Raw genomic sequence first — 21,657 nt, 5'->3', positions numbered from 1 at the left:
AAGGCTATCAGGAGTGGTGTGAAGCTCTGGTAACAGTAACAAGGACCTGGGGAACTTATATGGGGAAATTCTAAGAAGAGACTCAGAAAAAGTGCTCTGTGGAAGTTGGCCTCAATCCTGTTCTATAGGCTATGCAAATACAGTGGCAGTTCTGGAACCTACTATCTTGTATGTTGCTTATTTTTGATACTTCATTTGGCTCTCTGGCATGAATAACTACAAAATATTAACACAGAAGGTCCTTATGTCATGTACGGAAAGAAAGAGAGGAGTTGAGATCCTCTATCCCACTCTGCTACAAGGTGAGTAGGGGCAAGGGGAGGGCCAACTTTCAGGGCCAGGAAAGCAGGCTGAGTCGCTGGGGCCTGCAAGGAAGGAGGGAAAGGTCTTCTCAGGAACGTGCTACAACTGGAGACGGGCTTGTGAGTATGGCCAAGTTGTCCGACATTTGGTGTCTCACACACAGGAGAAGCTTATATGTCAGGGGAGAAGGTGCTATCTGCCCTCTCTAGCACCTGGGATTGTTCAGCGGTCAAATGAGAGAAGGTGAAAGTGTATGGCCAGCTGGAACGTCTGTGCAGGGCAATCACTGACATCTCCCGGATTAACTGACACCTTGAATTCATCTTCACATATAAAACCTCAGACTTCATCAGTGAGCATATATATTTTGAGGTTTGCAAGTAAAAATAAGATATTTTCTAGTTCAAGGAGAAAAGTCAAAAATAAATAAAAAAATAAAAAAAAACAAGAAACCTCTGGGAATCAGCTCAGGTCACCTCTGACATATGAAGGGCGCTCTCTCTTACCTCCATGACCTAGTATCTCCTTACTTGCCCCTAATTTGGTCTCCTCCCAAATTATATGTCCCCTTCCCTTTGCTTTCCTTGTCTCTTAATCTCTTTATCTCTGCTTGCCACCTGCCTGACCTGTGGCCTATCTAAGTTGTCTGAAATTTCAACCTCTGCTCCCGGTCACCTTTGCAGTCCTTCACCCGTCTAATCCTGTTCATCTGTGCTCTGTCACCTGCTGCCTTTCCTCTCCCCTTTCTCACCACCCAGATCTTTTTCTGGAGTTCAATTTTTTTTCTTTCTTTCTTTCTTTTTTTTTTTTTTTGCTGAATTCAATTTCTTTTTCTGAAGACCTGGAGTGCCTACATTGCCATTCTAATGATTGCCACAAGATGCTGTCAAAATTCAGGGAAGACATTGTTCTTTCATTTTAACAGGAAGGGAAATTGAGACACAGAGTGAGTACCCAAATTTTCCAAGCTCATAAAAGAATCCAAGACTGGGCCTAGCTAGCCTCAGAAACCTGCTGGCTGGTCTTGATTTTGTGCCACTAGGTAGAAAGCTAGTGCTCTAGTACGACGTGATTGAGAAGTCAATAAGCAGACACCCGGTGCACATACCCTGAGTTTAATATAAATTTCAAGTTTGTACAGCAAGATAATATTGCTGGGGATAAAGTAGCACAGATAGAGTGGTGTTTCACAGAAATCAATTTTCCAGATATCTGAAACATACCTCTTTCAATAACAAAATGCAATTGACTTTAAAATATTATTTTGAAGGATAGTACTTCTAAAATGCTTTGCACACTACCCTGTCTTACTAAACAGAGTACCTGAGGCCGAATGAGACCATTTCTTAGTGATGTAAAAGAATTCTGATGAACCTCTATTGCTGGGGTATTCTGTAGTTCATCGGTGCTTTAGGGAACTTCTAAGAATGTAGTAGAGTTTAGCTAGTCCTTTCCGTGAATGACATCACATCATGGCACTTTTCCAGGTGAAGTTTCTTGTCTTCTCTCCTGTTGTTAGCTGCCATTATAGAAGTCCTAATTCCCTGCTTCTACTCTGCTTACTGCTATAATATAGAAAACCTAAAAATTTCCAAAGAAAACCATATAACTAAGCTTGCTAGATCAAGTTGACTAAATTGGGCTTATAGTCTCATACAGAGTATAATGTGTGAGGTTTGTGGCAACTATTCTTGTTGCTGTTTTGAAGCTTTGCTTGCTTACTTCTGGTTTCAGGTTTTGATCCTAGGAGTTAAATTTGTCAAAGACTGACCACCATGTACAGGTACAGTAGGAGAAGAGACCAATGACTTGTGAATTGTCTTTTGGAAACACATTGAAGGCCTTCGCCTTGGCTGAAGGAAATAGCTAAGGAGACAAAGATGCATGTAAATAGATTTGTGAACTAAATCTTTGGAATATTTGAGTGTTTCAACAGCTTCAGATTAAGTAGACTGCTTTAACAGCGGTAGATCTTGACACAACTGAATCAGATAGCTGAGTGGGGAACTAACTTTTCCTGCCAATGGTTTCACAAGTTGATTTTTAATAGGAAAGTTGCTCTTGCTGATAGTAAGTGTCCTGCCAGCTCAATGAAAAATTCTTTTATGAAGTAAGGTTGTGGCTACAGATGTAACTATGTTGATATCTGCTAACCAATGGGAGTCAAATGGGAAATTATGGATGGTGAAGAGAGAAGAACTGAAGAGTACCCAGTGCCCTGATGATCCAAGAAGATGGAAAAAAACAAACAAACAAACAAAACAGAGGATCAGGGTCTGAGGCAGAAGGAAGAGCAAAGGAAAAAGCGGAGTCCAGTGAATCGGAAGTGAAGGCTAGAATGAGTGGAACCTTTAAAACCCAAATTTTGGAGATGTGGAAGAACTAGGCCAGAGGTATTTTTCTTGGGCTGGGTTAAGGAAATTTAAAGGTCTAGGAGCAAGAACCTATTTTCTCATGAACCAGGAGACCTAGACAAAGATCTTAGGTTTGGTCTGTGAATGAAATCAGGACAGAAGGTAGGAGATAGGCTTCCTAAAGAGTATAAAATTCAGCGAGCCAGACCTGGGGAGTGTTTGGCTTGATTCCTATGTGGGACAGCGTGCACATCTCTATACAGTTCTGCCCTGTTAACCAGGTCACAGCCTGGGCCATAAGAAAGCCTTATCAGGCCCTGGAAGCATTCTGAGCAAAAGCTGTCAGTGCCAGGCTGCAAGGAAAACACAGTTGCTTTTGGAAAAGACATGGATGAGAACCCATGACCTGGTCTATAGCCATGTATTTGGAGACTGTGAAGGCAGGGTGCCTACTTTTCCCTCACTTATGTCAAGGTTTAGAATATGCATTTAAGCAAATTATTTTCCATCTCTGGGCTTGAACTTCCTCCTCTACAGGTGAATGTAAATCTCACTGAGTTTTAAGAATCAAATCAAGAGCCCAGGCATCAAAATGCTTCGATAAAGGCGTCAGTGCTATTCATCAGGTTCATGATCCTCCACTCTTCTGCACCACTCTTAATCCCGACCACAGGAATGTCAAATACTTCTGCATCATTTGCTGACAATATATCCCAGACTCCACTGAAGCCGTAAGCAGTAACTTGGTGGCCTCAAAGTCCTCTGAAGATCTGGGGCCCCGCTATGAGCAGAACAGAGGCCCCTCTTGCAGGTGAACTGGGGTTCAGCTAGAGCTCTCTGTGATACCTACAGCCTTGATTCCATGAGGGCTGACAAAAGGAGTGTGTGTATTTTTCAGCAGTCGACTAGTTCAGAAGTATGAAACAAAGCCACTGAAATGTCTTCCAGTTTCCCTTGGTATTTAAAGGGTTCTGTTGTAAAGTTGTCTTTCTTCATCACCTTTTTTCAAAGTGGCTGAACCAAGATTAGAAATCTTAGACAACAGCAGCTGACAAACAAATGTCCAAGTTCATACAAAAACATTCTGCTGGCGGCACGGAAGGTGGTGGGATAACATGCTCCAGAGACTGCAGAACCCATTCTAGAACTTTCACATCTCATTTGCAGCAGCGATCTGTTTTCACCATCAGCTCATTTAGTACCATCTCCTAGGTACGTGTGCACAGCTGCTCGGCTGTAACAAAAGTCCTCCTTGTAGTGACACGAAGCGGCTCCAAGCAGGAGTAGGTCTCTGTGGAACACACAGAGCTGTGCCCGCTGCCACCGTTTCCTATCGTGTGTGCACTCAGACGGACTTCTGACTTCCCCTGGCGCTTGCCAGCCAGTACAGACCGAGAAGTGGGCTGGGGGCTAAGTGCCGTTACCAAATAATGATTAGTCAAGACCCAACTAGGATGGGTCCTAAGACTTCTCCCCAGCAAGGCCTCAGGCTACTTCAGGGAGTATGAAGATAGGAAAATCCAGCAGTGAGTACTACTCCCACTGCAGTGCACAGAGAGGCAATTTAACCTAGTCACTGAACCCAGAGCTGAGGCAGGAACTGTGTTCTGGGCCTAACCTTGCCAATAGTTGGCTGTTTAACTTTTAGGCGGTCATTTAATCTCTCTGTGTCTCAGTTTCCACATCTTTCAAAGGGGAATAAGAAAGTGGCTTCCTCATAGTATTGCTAGGATAAACAAAGAGATAAAATAGAAAAATACATATAAAAATCTATGAAAAAAAAAGTATAAAATGCTATACAAAGTATTATAAATCAATGATAAGATGCTTAGAATGTTGTTGGGTAACCTTGACCTTCATATCCCCCACCGTGCCCAGTCCCAGATTCAAGACAATGAATTCCCTCAAAAAGAAAGCCCCTTTCCATATTTCAGGAGCTTTGTGTATAACCAGTACCTCGCTCAGTCAAGTAGACCCAAAGGTTCCTCTGGACCAGGTTCCCCTGGATGGCAACCTTGAGGATCCTTTTTCTGGGAGTACAAGCCTTAAAGAAGCCTATGAAATGTCTGAAAAAAGTCAGGTCACATGGTCCCTCCACACCTCTGCATAAGTCCATGGTAACAGCCAGAGGCAGCTCCAGATGAAAAGTTAGATATCCTAGGATCTTCATTAAGCCCACTGCCACCCTGCAGCCATGCAGGAGCAAAGCAGCCCCTCCCTTTGCGGCTCCGAGCACCCTGCGGGCCACCCACCCAGGTAGCACAGGCTATGCTTGCATGTGGCTTGCCTCCTTTTCCTCTCTACTGGGTGGAGGAGCAGAACTGAGACCCATTAAATAAGCAGAAGCATTTTCAGTATGGCTCCCACTACCATTTGGGCACCGGTAATCCCCATGCTCCCTACTGCCCTCTAGTGTTAGCTGTCTTCCAGTCATCTTATAACGTAGCCTTCAGAGGAGACCACCACCAATTCAAAACTTGACTTTTTCCTCCCCTCAAATGTACTTTTCTTCCCATGCTCCCATCTCGGATGAATGGCAACTCAGTGGACCAAGACACACCTTGGATGTCCTTTCCCCCACTTCCCACTGCCAATCGGACTCCAAGTCCAAAAATCTCCTAGGATTTGATCTCTTGAGGTCCTTGCTGCCTCTTCTTTCCCATCATTACCTGATTTCACTCATCTTCTCCTATTTCTCCTCTGTACTAGTTTGGTCTCCCTTACTGTAACTAAAGTGATCTCTCTATACTTTAATTCAAGCCATGTTAGTAATCCTCCTTGCTAGTAATCCTTCATTCACACCTCGAAACCCCCAAGACTGAATCCCAAATTCAGACCATAATTCACAAAGCTTTCTAACTACTCTGGTTTCAAGCACTCCCATTCTCTAGTTCATCTCATGTTCCTACCAAGTCAAATTATCTGAAACCCCCTAAGTAGCCCGGGCTTTCTCTCACTTCTGGACCTTCCTATTGGCCATTCCCTCTATTTATTCTGGCCTTCCCCTTCCATTTCTCCTTCCCCAGCCTAATTTTTCAAACAAATCTCAGCTTAAAACCATGTTCTCTAGGAAGTCATCTCCAAGAGTTCAGTGCTCTTATACACAGCCCACTGACTATCACAGCACTTTATCATACTTCATTGTTGCTGCTTGTTTAACTCTCTCCCACTAGACTATAAGGTACAAAGTGAGACTACTTATTCACCACTGTGCTCCTGACACCTATAAAAATAGGAGGCACACAATAGGAGGTTAAGATATTTTTTTGGTCACTGAGTGAATAAATAAATGGGTGGATAGACGGATGGTTGAACAGATAGGTATCTACCTCAAGTGTAAGAATGTAAACTGCTAAGAGCCACACAGGTCCAATTTACAGCATCTCTATGGCCTCTAAGCCAAACCATTTTCAAAAGGATAGGGCAGGCTAGGCACAAACTAACGACCTTTAGTACCAGACTTCAAGGGATTTCTAAGGTAACACTGCAATTTTGCCATCTCTTACTTTTCAAAATTGTCTTCTCGGGTATCACTGAGGTAGACTGATCTATGCCAAAGGTGCTGCTGGGAGAAACATGATGAGGGGTAGTAGGTACAAAGAACCACTAGTGAAACTGGGACTGTGGAGCCCAAGGGATGCTGCAGGGCTGAGAGTGCAGGCTAGAGGGGTACAGGATAGCTGGCAGAGCTCCCGGTACAGAGCTGAGAGGAAGTACCAGGAGGGTTGAGGAGACAAGACCAGAGAAGGGACAGGATATGGGGAACAGGCCAAGGGACACATGGAGGGCTGGTGGGAAGGCACAGCACTGAGGTTCCAGCTAGGAGGATGACTGGGGTAGAGACGAAAGACAGGAGTGAGAGTAGGACAACCAGGAGCTGTAGGATTCTGGGTTATTGCCATGAACCGTCCACCAAGCAGACAGGTGGACAGACAGGAAGAGCTTCGCTAGCTTATCTTCAAAACATCCCAGTGCCCTCAGATGCTCAGCCACCTCTGCAGGTCAGCCCTGTAGACCACTCACCCACAGAATTCCATTAATTCGAATTCTAAAGCCAGCCAACTCTGGATCGTGGGACCACATAAAACACTTTCCCCACTGTCATTCATTGCAGAGAGGAAAAAGCTCAGGCTGTGAGTCTCATTTTACATAAACCTTAGCCCCTTTTATCTATTAGCTGTAGGCCCCTGGATCTGAGTTTCCTTAGCTATAAAATGGGGATGCCCACCTCACAGAACTATTGGGAAGGTTAAGTGAAGTCACCCTGCGGAGCACCAAGCACAGTTCTAGGTACACAGTCAGTGTTCAACAAACTGGCTTTCCTTCGGTTTCCCCATCCTCTCGAAATGAAGCCCAGCTGCTCCCAATTTAAGTGTAGGGGAGTGCCAATGGAGTGGAGGAGGGCCTTGCTCACTCACTAGGACAAAAGGCATGAGTCAGGGCTGTGTAACATCCAGGGAGGGGACAGGGACACTCCTCCCCCCGCCCAGACATCCTCAGCCAGGTCCCCAGGGTCTTGACTGGCAGTGGGTCCCATATGATCAGGGAAAGCAGGCTCCAATTGTACCTTTCTCACCACATTCGGAGAGGAGTGCTGGATGGTGCTGTCCAGTGGGGGGACACTGTGAGGGGTTTCCTCCCCAGATGCCTGGGGCAAGTTAGCAGCAGTATTCTTGTCAAGAGGGAGAGTCGGCTTTGGGCCTTCAGATGCTGGGGGCTCATCTGCAGCCTGGAGGAGAAAATAAGAACTTGGGTGGGTCCTGAAATGGCAACCCACTCCAGTTTTCTTGCCTGGAAAATCCCATGCACAGAGCAGCCTGGCGGACTACAGTCCATGGGGTCACAAGAGTCGTACACGACTGAGTGACTTTCATTTTCCACAAAGAGTAGCAGCAGTGGTAAAGGCTGAGGCCCACCTGCGCTGCCCACTACCGCCGTCACCACCTACACACTGCGGATGGCCTGAAATCTTTTCAGGAAGATACTCTTATCTAAGCTCTTCCTAATATGACATCTTAGAATAGAACTCAAACCAAGAATCATGAGCTAACTTTGTCATAGTTACCTAAGCAATCACAACAGTTTTGACTTACATTTATAGAGCTGTGGTCCTCTATAAACCCTAGACCCTTCTCTGCCATCATAAGAGTTATTCTATATAAGGAACTGAGCCTCAGAGGCAGACATTTAAAGCATGATCTGAAGTCAGTGCTTAGGGACTTCCCTGGTGGTCCAGCGGTTAAGAAACTGCCCTTCCATTGCAGGAGACATGGGTTCCATCCCTGGTTGGGGAACTAAGATCCTACATGCTATGCAGCACAGCCAAATAAATAAATAAATATAAAATTGAAGTTGTCAGTGCAGAAGCATAAATGTGAAGCCTTATATTTTGTAATAAAGTAAAATTCTATAGAGCTGCTTTGAAGGTATAAATGTGGTTACATATATTTCACTATGAAAAAAGTGAAAGGAGAGGAGGAAGGGTCTGAAACAGGAAGCTGTTGGAAACCAAGAAAAGCAAGAATTAAGAATGAAGATGTGGAGTGCTGCAAAGATCCCAGAGGTACGAACTGCACCTCTCCAATTGGCTTTTAGCTGAGAAAAGAGAAGAGCAGCCTTAGTCATCCTCCTAGGGAAAGAACAAGGCCTCCTCTATGGCAATTCAGAGTCAGCTGGCGCAGACCCAAGTCTTGGCACTACCACTCGATGTTTTATGAGCATACATGTGCGCTTCAGTTGTGTCTGACTCTTTGTGACTCTATGAACCACAGACTGCCAGGCTCCTCTGTCCATGTGATTCTCCAGGCAAGAACACTGGAGTGGTTTGTCATGCCCTCCTCCAGGGAATCTTCCCAACTCAGGGATCGAACCCGTGGCACTGGCAGGAGGGCTCTTTACCACTAGTGCCACCTGGGAAGCCCCCAATGTTGTATGATCTCTAGGCAAATGATATGCTTAAGCTCTCCCCTTCCCCCAGCTGGGATTCATAAGTTACAGTAAAGGAAGTGAGGTTACAAAGGTAAGAGACAGCCTCCCTTCTGCCCTGCACTGACTGGAGTCCAGCACAGCTCAGGAGGTTCCATTAACGGACATGGTCCCTAGTGTCACCCAGGAGGACAGGAGTAAGCCAGGCCACTCGGGACAGGATTGAGCCTGGATCTGTGCTGGGGCTAAGTACTGTGCTCTCTGGAGCCTTCCTGAGATGGAAGGCAGAGTCCAGGGCAGTCTTGAATTGGGAGGGCTGAGTTCAAGGCCACCTTAAGATGAAGAAACTGTTCCTGTGCCACCCTGTGAGGAGGAGTCTGTGTCCCTGATGCTCTCCTAGGGAGAATCTAGGGAGGTGGTGCCACCCTGACCTCACCTGCACAGTGTCCTCTTGGCTCTGGGACTGGACGGGCGCCGGCTGCCTCACAATGTAATTGATCTGCCCCACAATAGTTTGCTGTAGATGCTGAGGCGATTTGGTCTGACTTAGCTGCAGGCTGGGCTGTTGAGCCTGAAGGAGAAGCTCCAGGTCCTTCTGCATTTCCTCCAGCTCAAACTTGTGGTGCATTATGTCCATGTTCTGGGAACAGGCGGGCCCCGGGGGGCTCTCGTGCTGACTAGAGGCCAGATGCTGAGATGGTGGGAGAGGCGGGGGTGGCTGCTGTTGGGGTGGAGGGGGTGGAGGGGGTGGAAGGGGCAGCTGCTGCTGTGGCGGTGGCTGAAAGTGGCTGAGCTTCAGCTTCTGGTGGTGGCCAAACTGCACCTGGATGGAGGGTGTCTGCAGGGTGGGCGGGGCATGGGCTCCTTGCTGAACATCCTGTGGGGGAACGATGCACACGGGCTGTGAAGTCAGCTGCTGCCCCAGCCGCTGGGGTGTGCTCTCCGGCTCCGCAGGGGGCTGGGTTTCCAGCCAGGGCTGAAGCAGCTTTGGCGGATGAGGATTGCAGGGCAGTTCCTTCTCCCTGGGCAGCAGCGTGGAGCACTGCAGGGAGCCCAGCTGTTGGGGTACCATCTCGGAGGGCTGCCTAAAGCTGTGCACTGGGTGTATGCCGGGTGGGGGGACCTGGCCTTTGAGGGAGGGTGAGACTGGGGAGCAGTGGGAGCAGCACACGGAGGAGGAACAGATTGCTGGAGACTGGAACTTGTGCGAGGGATGGCTGAGAGTCTCTTGCTGAGCCACAGGGGACTGGTGGCTTTGATAAAAAGATGATGGTCCCTGTAAGCCTCCATAAGCAGGAGTATCTGCCCGGGACAGCTGTCCACCCTCAGTAGTTATACAGCCTAAAAATTCAGAATAGAGAGTGTTTCCAAAGGTGATCTGCAGTTGTTCCCCCTACTCCTGCTACCTCCCTCTTCCAGGGCCAAAGGATATCATTCAACAACCTTGTACCAGAGGCAGAGATTAAGAAATTCAATCCCTAACCCCCAAGACTCAGTCTAGAATGATATCAGCAATAGAAACTATACAGACCTGCGCTGGGGGCCTGGGACATTTGAGGAATCAACTCAGCCTTTACCAGAGGCTCAGTCCTGACTCTGTTTGTATTCCACTAGGGAAACCTGGGCTCCCTCACAGAGTACCTACTTCTTTTTTAACAGAATAGCCCAAGAAAAACTCAGACCAAAACTATCAACATTGAGGGGATAAGAGGGAGTGTACTAAAAAGTAGCAAAGGAGATTCATCCCCAGGACAAATGGGTAAGTCCCCAAATACAGTTCTGGAGAACTAGATGTTGGGCAAGCAGGGTGGAGGAGAGTGGGGAAGCTCCATCCCCAGGTCAGTGCCAAGAGTCAGTGCTGATGTCTGAGGACCCTAGGCCCTCATGCATGAGAAGATGATGCTATTGCTATTTAGTCTAATGGCTTCTTCAGCTCCTCTGAGGCTTATGTAGGGGAAAACCAAGTGTCCTGAGGGCAGGTGGTCACCTTTGGTCACTTAGTGGCCAATGTGGGGCCTGACTCAGAGCAGGTGCTCACCAAAGGTGTGTGAAATTGTATCAAAAGGGAAAGGGAAGCAGAAAATAAACCTAAATATCATTTATTATTCTGTCAAGTTCAAAGCACTTTCAATGAGAATATCAGTCCAGATAAAGGCAGCAGTTGGCCATTAGTTTAACAAACCCACCATTAGGTTGTCAACACAGGCACAACTTCAAATTGTCTACATTCTGCCTAAATATTGAACACCAGCAAGTTATTGCAGCAGGGAAGAAAAATGTGCAAGGTCATGAATTATCTTCTTACATCTCAACTCCAAAAGATGTATGTGACATTGCCTGTCTGTCTCCTCTCTCTGTGTCGCTGAAATATCTCTGTTTGTGCCCACACACATGTATACCCTTGTACTCGGAGACACAGGTCCGCCTGCACTGCCATACAGCATTCTGGAGAGGAGGACCACTGTCTTGTCTCCTCTTCTAGCAATGAAACCAACAGAACAGGGACGTTCATGTAAAATAGGAAACTCAGATTTCACCTGGTCCTCTTACAAAAGTCCTATATTGCCATTGCTATTTAAGCTGTCAGCTCTCCCCACCCCCACCCCAACCCCACCATCATCATCTCCAGGAAAAGGTTTGCTGAATGACTCCATGACCACTGGCAGTCTCAGGGAACGCTTTCTCATGGGCATATGCTGATCTACCCAGTGAGTTAAGCAGATGGTCTAAATGTGTTCTTAGCAATCATGCAAAGGCCCATAGAGTAGGCCCTGGGCTCACCTAGGGAAGCCAGCTGCTTGGTCCAGAAGTTAGGCTCCCAAGTGAATCTGATACTCCAAGGGGAGCCAGGGTCTGTGTTACAATTTGTCTCCAGCAATCGCTGCATCTGAAACACAATCTGACAAGAGCAATGACCAAAGGTCATTTCTTTGGGCATCTTGTGCCAGAGTGAGAACTCCCTCGCCCTCACTCACTGGACAGGCTGAAGGGCCCAGAGTCATGGCTATTTAGCCTGTGCTCCTCGCCAGTGTGCTCCCTCATTTCCTTGCACCTTAGTATCTTCACATTCCTCCCCCTACCTCTGCCCCTACTGATCCCCTTCCTCTTATTGAGGCTTTTGGAAAGCCTACATTCTTATCTCTTCCAGGCCTCAGATGATTTTAATTCTTCCTCAGGGTATCATCTGACAACACCCTCTCAAGAGTGCTCCCTTCATTCTACCATAATCTCAACTGAAAAGTCCATGGGGGCAGACACTCCCTGAGTTCCCCAGAGCTGTCCTTCCACCCACTTGTAAAACTCCCTTCCATCCTAGTCAACTGCCCTCTTCTTCCCTCATCCTTTTCATCTATCTCTTATTACGAAAACTCTCCTATTTATCTAGGACTTTGGCAAGTATCCAACTACCCTGCTAACATTTAATTAACCAAAGTCCTAATCAACGTTTTAGCCTCTTACTTCCTTGAGCTCTTTAATGTAAACCACCTTCACTTCTCTTTTCAGTTCAGTCACCAGACCTAGACCATTTTCACCATCTAGAACCATTCTACCTATGAGACCTTAAACTCCAACAACCTACTCCCTGATCACAACAGCTCTTGCTCTTCCTGAGCAAGCTCTTCCACCTCATTGATCAAGCCCTGCTCCCTCGGCCCAGCCGGCCATCCTAGTTTTCCATCGCTTTAAGTAACAACATCACTAGTGCCCTAATTCCCTTCCCATCAGTGCCTGCCCTGTGTCAATCCAGCCACCCCAAAGCTATGTTACATGGGGTCGCCTCACTGATCATTATGCTCAGGGTCCCCCTTCAGTCCTTCTTCTGGTCATTTCCTTTCTTGTCAGTTTCCTCTTCCGTGGTCCTTGAAAGTGAAAGTAAAGTTGCTCAGCCATGTCCTACTCTTTGTAACCCCATGGACTGTAGCCTACCAGGTTCCATCGTCCATTGGATTTTCCAGGCAAAAACACTGGAGTGGGTTACCATTGCCTTCTCCAGGAGATCTTCCCGACCCAGGGATTGAACCCGGGTCTCCCGCATTGTAGGCAGACGCTTTACCGTCTGAGCCAACAGGGAAGTCCTTAATGACTATTTAAAATCTTTACTTCTCTCCTGAATGTCATTTACCCAATGTCTAACCCTCTGATTATTACTGCTTACTTCATAGAGGGTGAAGGCAAATTCCCTCAAACTTGTATCCCTCCTATCTCCAGACTTAACTACATTATACTGACATCTTCCCATCCTTCAATCTCGGAGAAAATAAGCGCCTCTTGTTTAAAGTCAACCATTTCACTCTAGATCCCACTTTCTGCTTTCCCAGTATGTTCCCTCTACCACACATATCTTCTATCTTCAAATTCTTCTCCCAAATAAACATGTGCAAATGTTTTCCTTATTTTAAAAAAGTATCCCCAACCCTGTCTCCTTCTCAAGCTACCTTATTTCTCTGCTTTTCACTAATTCCTCTACTTCCTCACCTCCCATCCTCAATCCCTCATCTAGCTTTTGACCTTTCTACTTTGCTGGAGATAAAAGCTGCTGGAGTGTCTTTCAAAGGTTATACCAGGGGCCTCCTGATTCTGAGATCTCAAGGTTTCTCTTCACTACTCATCCTCTATCACCTATGTAGCAATGATAACATTGGTCACTTAAAAATTTGAAGCTCTCTGTTAAGTTTTGTGCACCACACTCTCTTATTTCTCTGCTGACTTCTGATAGTTGCTTCTCAGCTCCTTCACTCATCTCCTTCCTCTGTCTGTGCTGAAAATGAGGGCATTTCCCTGGGTTCCAGATCTGTTATTTTCTTCTTTCTTCACACACTTTTCCAATACCACCCAAATACCAGGGACTCACACATCTTTCTCTCTCTGTCTCTAACCCTGACTTTTCTTCTGACTTCCAGACCCATCTATCAAAACAGATTTGGGACAGCTCCCTTTAGACACCCTACAGGCCCCTTAGATTCGCAATATCCAAATACAAACCTCATCAACTCTCTCAAAAGTTCTGCTCCTTTTCCTGGGCATCACCAATCTCTTAAGCCCAACACTTCAATGTCATCCTCCACTCCTCCTTTCCTCTTAGGCCCCATTTAAACCCAACTTCCTAAGGAATGTCCAGCACACTTCTAGTACTACTGTCTGGATCCATGACCTGAGGCAGAACTACAGAATTTCCTAGCTGAGTTGCCTGGAGGAAGGCAGGTCTATTCCAGCACTGGGGTCCTTTGCACTATGAGGTTTGGTAAAAGATGGTTTTCACTTACTAACCCAAAGTCAGTGATTGAGGAGTTGGAGTTCTTCTTACCAGCTCTTTGCTGAAAAGGAAAGGGATGCTGGTTTTGCTGCAGACAGCCCAGTTAATGAAATTCTGCACGTGCTCAAACTGGCGGTTGAGAACCATGATGCTCTGTAACTGCTGCTCCAGCTTCCGCTTCCTCTCATTAGTGATGCCCTGGGTACAGAGAGAGAAGACAGAGTCCCTGGTCCTATTCTTGGACTGCAAACCACATGCTTGAGAAGTCTAGTGGTCTGTGTGCATCAGTGTAAACACAAATGGAATCAGATGAAACTGCAGCCCTGAGAAGAGAACATGGCTGCTGAGGGACGGAGGGAGGGAGAGAGAAAGGGTAGGTAGATTTTATAGTGCAAATAGGAATAAGCGATAAATGACTGAGGAAATGAATGTCTAGATTTCTTGGGCATAGCTCGTTTCATGACTCTTTCAAGGCCATAAACCTGCAAAGTCCAATAAGGCAGTTGCCTTACTGCCACAGCGTTAATGGGAGTTTGATCTGATTTTCTAAGCCCTTAATGAGCCAACTTCCCAAAATTAGACAGGACATTTTAAGATACAGGGAGTAGCAGAGAGCTATGGAAATTGCACATCTGAATTCTAGCCCAGGCATCTCTGAGCCATGAGACATATTTGATATGTGCCTGGTTTTTGCCCCAAGGAGAGTACAGAACCTAACCCTCTGTTCACATATACCTCCAACTCCTCTATGAGGCCATTGGCCTGTTTGTTCAGTTCATTCATCAGAACCATCTTGGCCATTTTGATCTGGTTTTCCACCTTCCTGTGCTGGTGCTTCACCTCAAAAATCCTGCAAACAACAGGAGGAAACAGCATGGTGAGCCCTTCCCTCCAGGCCTACAACAGCCTACAGACAGCAAACGCAAGAGCCTGCAATGTGGATGCTTTCTACTGAACTCAGGGACCAGCAGGCACCAAATGTAAAGAAATAAGAACCTTCCTCCACCATCCATCCTGCCCTTTGTACAACCCAGCCCACTTGATCTAAGTGGGCCACTGGCCCAAAGTTCAACTCATTTTTCTCTCAACAAACTACAGGTCCATCCCCAGGTCAAGTCAATAGCTCATCAGTTCACACAGCACTAGAGGCAGGACAGAGAGAGTGAACACAGGTATGACTTCATGTAATTTCTTATTTTATTAGAAGGGGGAACACTCTACTAAACAGCGTCATGTAGTGAAAAGAGCCTAGGTAGAGACAGAAAGTAGACTAATGGTTGTCAAGGGCTGGGGATGCTGCAGGGTGAATAGGGAGTGACTGCTAATGTGTATGGGTTTCTTTCTAGGGTGATAAAAATGATATTTTAAAAGTAGACAGTTGTAATTGTTGTACGACTCTATGAATATACTAAAAAACCCACTGAACTGTACATTTTATAAAGGAAATTTTATGGTATAAAAATTATATAAAAAATATAACATTTCCCTTTTAAAATGTACAATTCAATAGGGCTTCCCTGATGGCTCATTTGGTAAAATATCCACCTGCAATGCAGAGGACTCAGGTTCGATCCTTGGATTGGGAAGATCCCCTGGAGAAGGGGATGGCAACCCACTCCAGTATTCTTGCCTGGAGAATCCCATGGACAGAGAAGCCTGGAGGACTATAGTCCATGGGGTCACAAAGAGGTGGACACGACTGAGTGACTTTCACATCATAATAATGTCATACAACTCTATGAATATGCTAAAAAAAAAACACACCCCACTGAATTGTACGTTTTAAAAGGGCAATTTTATGGTATATAAATTATATCTCAGTAAAACCATTAAAAAAAAAAAAAAGAGGCTTTGAAGCCACACAGACCTAGCTTCCAAACCCAGCTCAGTCTCTGACCAGCTGTGTGATCTCAGATAAGTCACCTAATCTCTCTGAACCTTACCCTCCTCATCAGTAGAATGGAGATAACCCCTGACTCAAAGAATTGTAAGAACTGCTCAAAATGATGCATGCATGATGCCCAATCCAATGTGATCCTGCCATGTGATCCTCTCTCAGTACCTGCTTATTTCTCTTTCTACACAAAATACTGATGATTTCATATCATGTATAGATGTATAAGGAAAACATTAGGAAAGGAGTGATAAAGGATAGACTGCCACTGACTTGTACTCACATAATAAGCAGCCCTCTCTTCTCCAGTATCCACTCTGTGCCCTTGTTCTTAAGCCCTTGGTCAGTTCATGGTCATGTTCAGAAGGCAGGCACTTTACCCCAGGTTCACTGTGATCATCCTCACCTAGCTTGGCTCCATTCCACAAGAGATGACCCGAAACCCCCTCCCTGGCCCTGAGACCTCTAAGACCAGGACGTACGCCTTCTGGGACATATGCCAGTGTCTGCATGTTCACTCCATCCTGGTCCTGGGACCCAGGGTGAGAGGGAGCAGAGCATTTCCAGTGTAGGCAAGGGGCTAGCCAGTGCTACCTGTCCTCAATTTGCTTTGCAGATGTCTGTAGACTGGATTTCTTATGTGCCACCTGTGTAGTCACACTTTCCAGAAGCATCCTCTGGTTTTGCAAAACTTCTTCAAGATGTCTGCACCTAGAGGAGGAGGCAGAGGAAAAAAATGAGGAAAACCAAGTCTTATTCTGAGCATGCCAGCTAAGCAAGAATCCCCACAATGCGTTGCCTCAGTCAGGCCCAGGGAGGCTGGGGTTACATCTAGGGAGTCAGAGACTCTTAGCCCTTCAGGGCTTCTCCAGAGAAGCCCCACACAACAGGACAGAGAAAACCTTCAGCCAGGCCTGGGGACTGAAGGCTGGCTTAAGCAGGGAGAGGATTTCCATGCACTGGGAACCCAGCACTCTCACAGGTAGAGAGTCCAGAGCCCTCCCAAGTCCCCTTGGGCAGCCACCCTGCCCCACCTGTGCTCTTTGTGTTCCACCATGAGGCAGCTATGGCATGTAAGCACATCACAGGTCTCGCAAAACAGCTTGAGAACTTCCTGCGTGTGTAGAGGACAGTACAAGGCGAAGTCTCCAGAACCACCATTCACTCCTGCCAGAGAAGATGGAGAAAGTGGGCATGTCTTGCTCAGGAAGATCTCTTAAGTTAGCTCCACTGAGCACCCTCAGCCTTCTATGGACACAGGGAAGATCCAGAGCTAGAGGGAAGGTGGTGCAAAAGTGACCCTCTCTCTGGGCCAATGAGGTTCCAGGAACACAGTGAGGAAGGTGGGCTTACACTGGCCAGATTTGCACAGTTGTCCAGAAATAACACACCATCAAGCCCCAGGCATCTCACCATCTGCTGAGCCTGAGGAAGGTGCCTGCTACTTTCCACACATGGATCTCCTGCAGAACAGTGAGTCCTTCAGAACTTAACCTACACCTCCTCAATGGCCATGTTATGGTGGGGCTGAAACAGCTGCCCAATCCAGACTGAGGCTGAAACCAGCTACCTAGATCAGATCACATGGATCATAAACTTTGGTTCCTGTCTGACGAAGGTAAAACCTTTCCCACAGTTCAAGGGCTTTGAGAAAAGACTTTGAAGAAGATTGTCACTTAAAACAGATGGTGCTGGACAGATAAATGGACAAACCCTGATCCTGGATGTTGAATTAATCAAGTAACTAAACAGAAGCGGGGTCTGATTTTTCTAAACAGAGGTGAAAGACAGTGAACTCAATTGGTAATTCAAGACTTTTCCTCCCCGCACCATCTCACTCACAGTCACCTACTCCCCACTCGCCACCTGCCCCGGCCTGGCAACAGGGAGCGCCTGGAGTGAAGGCACACTGTGCTGTGACTCAGGAGGAAACAGCTTTTCTTTCGGAAAGGCTCAGAGACCACCCCATTCTCACCCCCAGCAGGGAAACAAGGGCAGAGAGCTCTTCTCCAGAGATTTTGTGGTTTGGTACTACTTACGGGGCAGGGGGTAGGGGTCAGAGTGTGTGAGCTAGTGGAGGGGAGGGAGTGATACCTGGAGATCCCTTCTGGCTCCGGGAAAATAGCGGGCCCCCAGGGGCCGGGCCATGCCGGTGCTCCTCCGTGCAGGAGCTGCAAAGCCAGCGGTTGCAGTAGGTACAGAGGATGTGAGCTGCCCTCTTCTCCTTGCACTCTGAGCAGTTCTAGGAGTAGACAGTTCTGGAGTTACTGACAGCGTCTTCATCATTTGGACCTGCTTTTACGAGTGGTAAACATGCTAGGGACTGGGGACCCACAGAGCTGTTCCTCCACTATTTTGGAGTGTAGTCCATTCTGGAGACCTGCCTGGGAGGGACACGCAGGGGTGCATGAGGGAAAGCATGTGACAAAGAGCAGTGGCCTCAAGGCCTATTCACACAAATCCTGTGTTGCAGCTGAGGATATACAGATAAATAAGGCAAGGTTCTGCTCTCAAGGTACACAGCCTGGACAGTGTGGTTTTCACTCAGTGGGTTATGCTGTGATGAAAGGATGTACCAAGTGCTAAGGAAGCAAAGCGAGGTTTCCAGGAGTTCCATCTAGGAGAGGCTAGGAAAGGTCCTCCATAAAGAGGTGACATTTGAATTGGATACTGAATGACAAGTAGAAGTTCACCAGGCAGACAAGGGAGGAAAATGTAAAGCGCAGGCAAAAGCAAAAATTTCAACATGCTGCGGAGAAGAAGAAACTGTAGCTGTATGAGTGCACAAAAAGATGATCATAAATAGCCAGGAAAAGGTACGACAGACCAACTCTCAGAGCTGTGTTTCCACTACTGGGGTTTGCCAGGACCAAGAATCTCTGGCCTTCTCCTGGTACAAATGTTCATTCATTTGGTCAGAAAATATCATGGAGGGCTGATATGAGAGATGAAAAGAAGATTTCTGAAAAATTAGCCTGTCTGCACTGAATAATACAGGCCACCAAACTGATGTGGATTCTGACAGCTTTGTCCTCACCCTGGGATCTGACAAACCCACAGAAAGAAAAAGAAAAGAGGAGAAATGTAGGTTTTACTAACTAAACTATTAATTCCTTGAGGGTAGATACATGGGTCTCTGTCTCCCTAGTACTCAGAACAGGCCCTGGCATATACGTCAGACATTCAGTAAGAATGTAATACAGGAGCAAGTAAGTAAAATGGCAAATGAATAAAATGTAGTGGCAAGGATACCCCAGTGGAGAAAGAATGAGAAAGGATACTAGTCAGTAAGTAGTGTGAAATTTCAGAAACTCAGGGAAAAGGTATTAGTTGTTAAATACAAGCCAAACTCAGAGAAGGCAATGGCACCCCACTCCAGTACTCTTGCCTGGAAACTCCCATGGACGGAGGAGCCTGGTAGGCTGCAGTCCATGGGGTCACTAGAGTTGGACCTGACTGAGAGACTTCACTTTCACTTCTCACTTTCATGCATTGGAGAAGGAAATGGCAACCCACTCCAGTGTTCTTGCCTGGAGAATCCCAGGGGCGGGGGAGCCTGGTGGGCTGCCGCCATCTATGGGGTCGCACAGAGTCGGACACAACTGAAGCGACTTAGCAGCAGCAGCAGCACAAGCAAAACTGATGAACCTATGTAACCCAGGCTGGTGAATGAGTTTTAGCTCAAGTATTGGGAGGGTGGAGGGAATAAAAGCTTAGTAGTCATAATTTCCAGTAAAAGCTATAAGAGAGAAAAAAACACACTCATTTTGCTTCCCCAACTGAAACATTTTGCTTCTCTTCTGGATAGAAGGATGGATGGATGGATGGATGATTAGGTAAACTGGTGGAAGGGTAACAAGTAAGATAGAGTGATGGGTGGACAGACAGACTTATGAACAGGGTCGCACAGATTTCTGAAAAGGATTAGCTGCTTCTTTGCTTGTCCTGACTTACCCTCACCATCTTGGATTGCCCAGAAGAAAAGCACTGCAGCAGAAAATGTTCAGTTACATCCCTGGTGATGTATACTCACTCACACCCAGGACAGGAGATGAGCTCTGGGAGAAGAGGGCAAAGATAGCACAGTCAGGGCAACATGGCAGGTTATACATAGGACCTAGACACAAGGCTTTCTAATACACAACACCCGGGTATGTGCCAACACCATCTGTGCCAAAATGAAGTATGTTTGATGCCATAGCCTGCACTTACCATCAGGGTACTCTGGACATGACCAACCTATTAGAAGCCTGCCCTACAGACCTCCCCACATCCTCAACTTTGCCTGATCCTACATCTCTTTCCTTCCTACAAAATAGAGGCCCAACCCTGCTCCCGTTGTGATAATCAGGTGCCTTCCTGCTGCTCCCACCCTTCACTTCACAGCCCTGAGAGCCCAGTTCCCACTACTGGCTAAGTTCAAAGGGGTCAGTTTAGCCCAGGGCACAGCTCTAGCCATTTATATTACTGTGTAGGAGAATTTCTTTAGAGATTTCAAAGCTAGAGCTTTCAGAAAGTTCTAGCCAGAGAAAGGCAAGGACTGCCTGCCTGCTCATCTAGGAGATACTCTTCTCTTGTAACAACCAAGACTAACTGGTCTGCCCCTGGGGCTCAAAGAGGTTTTGCTGTGCCTTCTCCACACAGTCCATGCGGGGTGTACCCCATATATGTACTTTCACCCCTGAACATGAACATCTTGTCCTACCTCCCTCTCTCCAGAGAAATGCAGCAGTCTCCAGCACATTCGTCAGCGTTCCTGAACTATGTAAGCAGTATGACACTGCCACCCTGAAGACTGCAGTACTTCGGGTCCACTCCGTAAGTACTTGGCCCACTGAGGGCAGGGAGACGAGCTCCTGAGGGCCAGGTGCCTGTGCCCAGGGATGAGGGCAACCTGGCTGGCTTGGTTGTGATGTAGGGGCTGGCTTTGCCAGTGATGTAGCAATAACACCACGGTCTTCTCTGTTTCATATCACCAAAATGACACAATGGCAGTTGCTCTAGAGTTGCAGGCAGACAAACAAGTCCAAACACCAGGTTTACCACCCAATGACCTTGGCTGGGCAAGTCACTTAATCTCACTTAACTCCTCAGTACACCAGTTTCCTTCATATGCAAAATAGAAAGGGAAAACAAGAGTTGCTGTGAAGACTGAACTAAACAATACTTGAGAATTCACATAATCCTCCATGAATGCTGACTTTGAATTCAAAAGATTTCTCATATCCCATTCATGGTAAGACAATAACCTTAATTATCAACTCTCCCATGTGATGAAAGTCAGATAGTCTGAGAGACTGAAAAAGTGGCCACAAATTCTTTCCCTCCTTGTGTCCATGCCCTTGCAATCCTATCCATTAAAAGTGGAGTCTTCAAAAAAAACTGTAGTCTATTCTCTCTCCTTTGAAGCTAGGCTGCCCTCATGACCTGCTTTGGCCATCAGAATGCAGCAAAAAGGACACTGAATAAGTTCGAAGCCTAGACCTCAAGTGGCTTTATATGATTCTGCTCTCCGTCTCAGAACGCGAATACTGCCACACGAACAACAACAGGTTAGATAGCTGGGAGATAAGAAACCATGTGCAGCGAGGCCTTAGTTGTCTCAGGTAAGCCACCTGAAGCCAAAACAAGCCAGGGAGCCCCAACACACCCACCAACTGTGCACAGCAGAGATTAGCAGGCCCAGCGCAGCCCAGCAGAACCACCCAGAGTATGCCAGCCCAAACTCTCAGCCTGCAGAATCATAAATAAAGCTTGGTTATTGTTTTAACCGCTAAGATTTGGAGTGGCTTTCGATGCAGCAAAAGGTAACTGATATATCCCGGAAAAATCAAATCTACAAAATCATGCAAAGCAATAGTTTACTACTGCTCTTCTCCTCACCTACCACTCCTTCCTGCCAAAAAAAACCCCTCCCCTAGCCTCCG

General features: G+C 46.7%; 1 protein-coding gene across 1 annotated transcript in view; it reads right to left on the bottom strand.

Moving 5' to 3' along the window:
- The window catches only part of TRIM66 (tripartite motif containing 66), a 31,069-nt gene extending 10,690 nt beyond the window's left edge, over window positions 1–20,379 (bottom strand). The window contains 10 exon segments of the mRNA XM_055547274.1: window positions 7,225–7,386; window positions 9,019–9,923; window positions 11,364–11,481; window positions 13,888–14,034; window positions 14,572–14,686; window positions 16,325–16,441; window positions 16,765–16,897; window positions 17,825–17,972; window positions 19,685–19,788; window positions 20,325–20,379. Coding sequence (XP_055403249.1) covers window positions 7,225–7,386; window positions 9,019–9,923; window positions 11,364–11,481; window positions 13,888–14,034; window positions 14,572–14,686; window positions 16,325–16,441; window positions 16,765–16,897; window positions 17,825–17,972; window positions 19,685–19,788; window positions 20,325–20,379 — 2,004 coding nt within the window.
- Window positions 20,380–21,657: the final 1,278 nt, after the last annotated feature.

Source organism: Bubalus kerabau, chromosome 15 (genome assembly GCF_029407905.1).
Source record: "Bubalus kerabau isolate K-KA32 ecotype Philippines breed swamp buffalo chromosome 15, PCC_UOA_SB_1v2, whole genome shotgun sequence".
Classification (NCBI taxonomy): domain Eukaryota; kingdom Metazoa; phylum Chordata; class Mammalia; order Artiodactyla; family Bovidae; genus Bubalus; species Bubalus kerabau.
The sequence above is the reverse complement of the archived record's forward strand: the minus strand, read 5'-3'. Positions and strand labels throughout refer to the sequence as shown.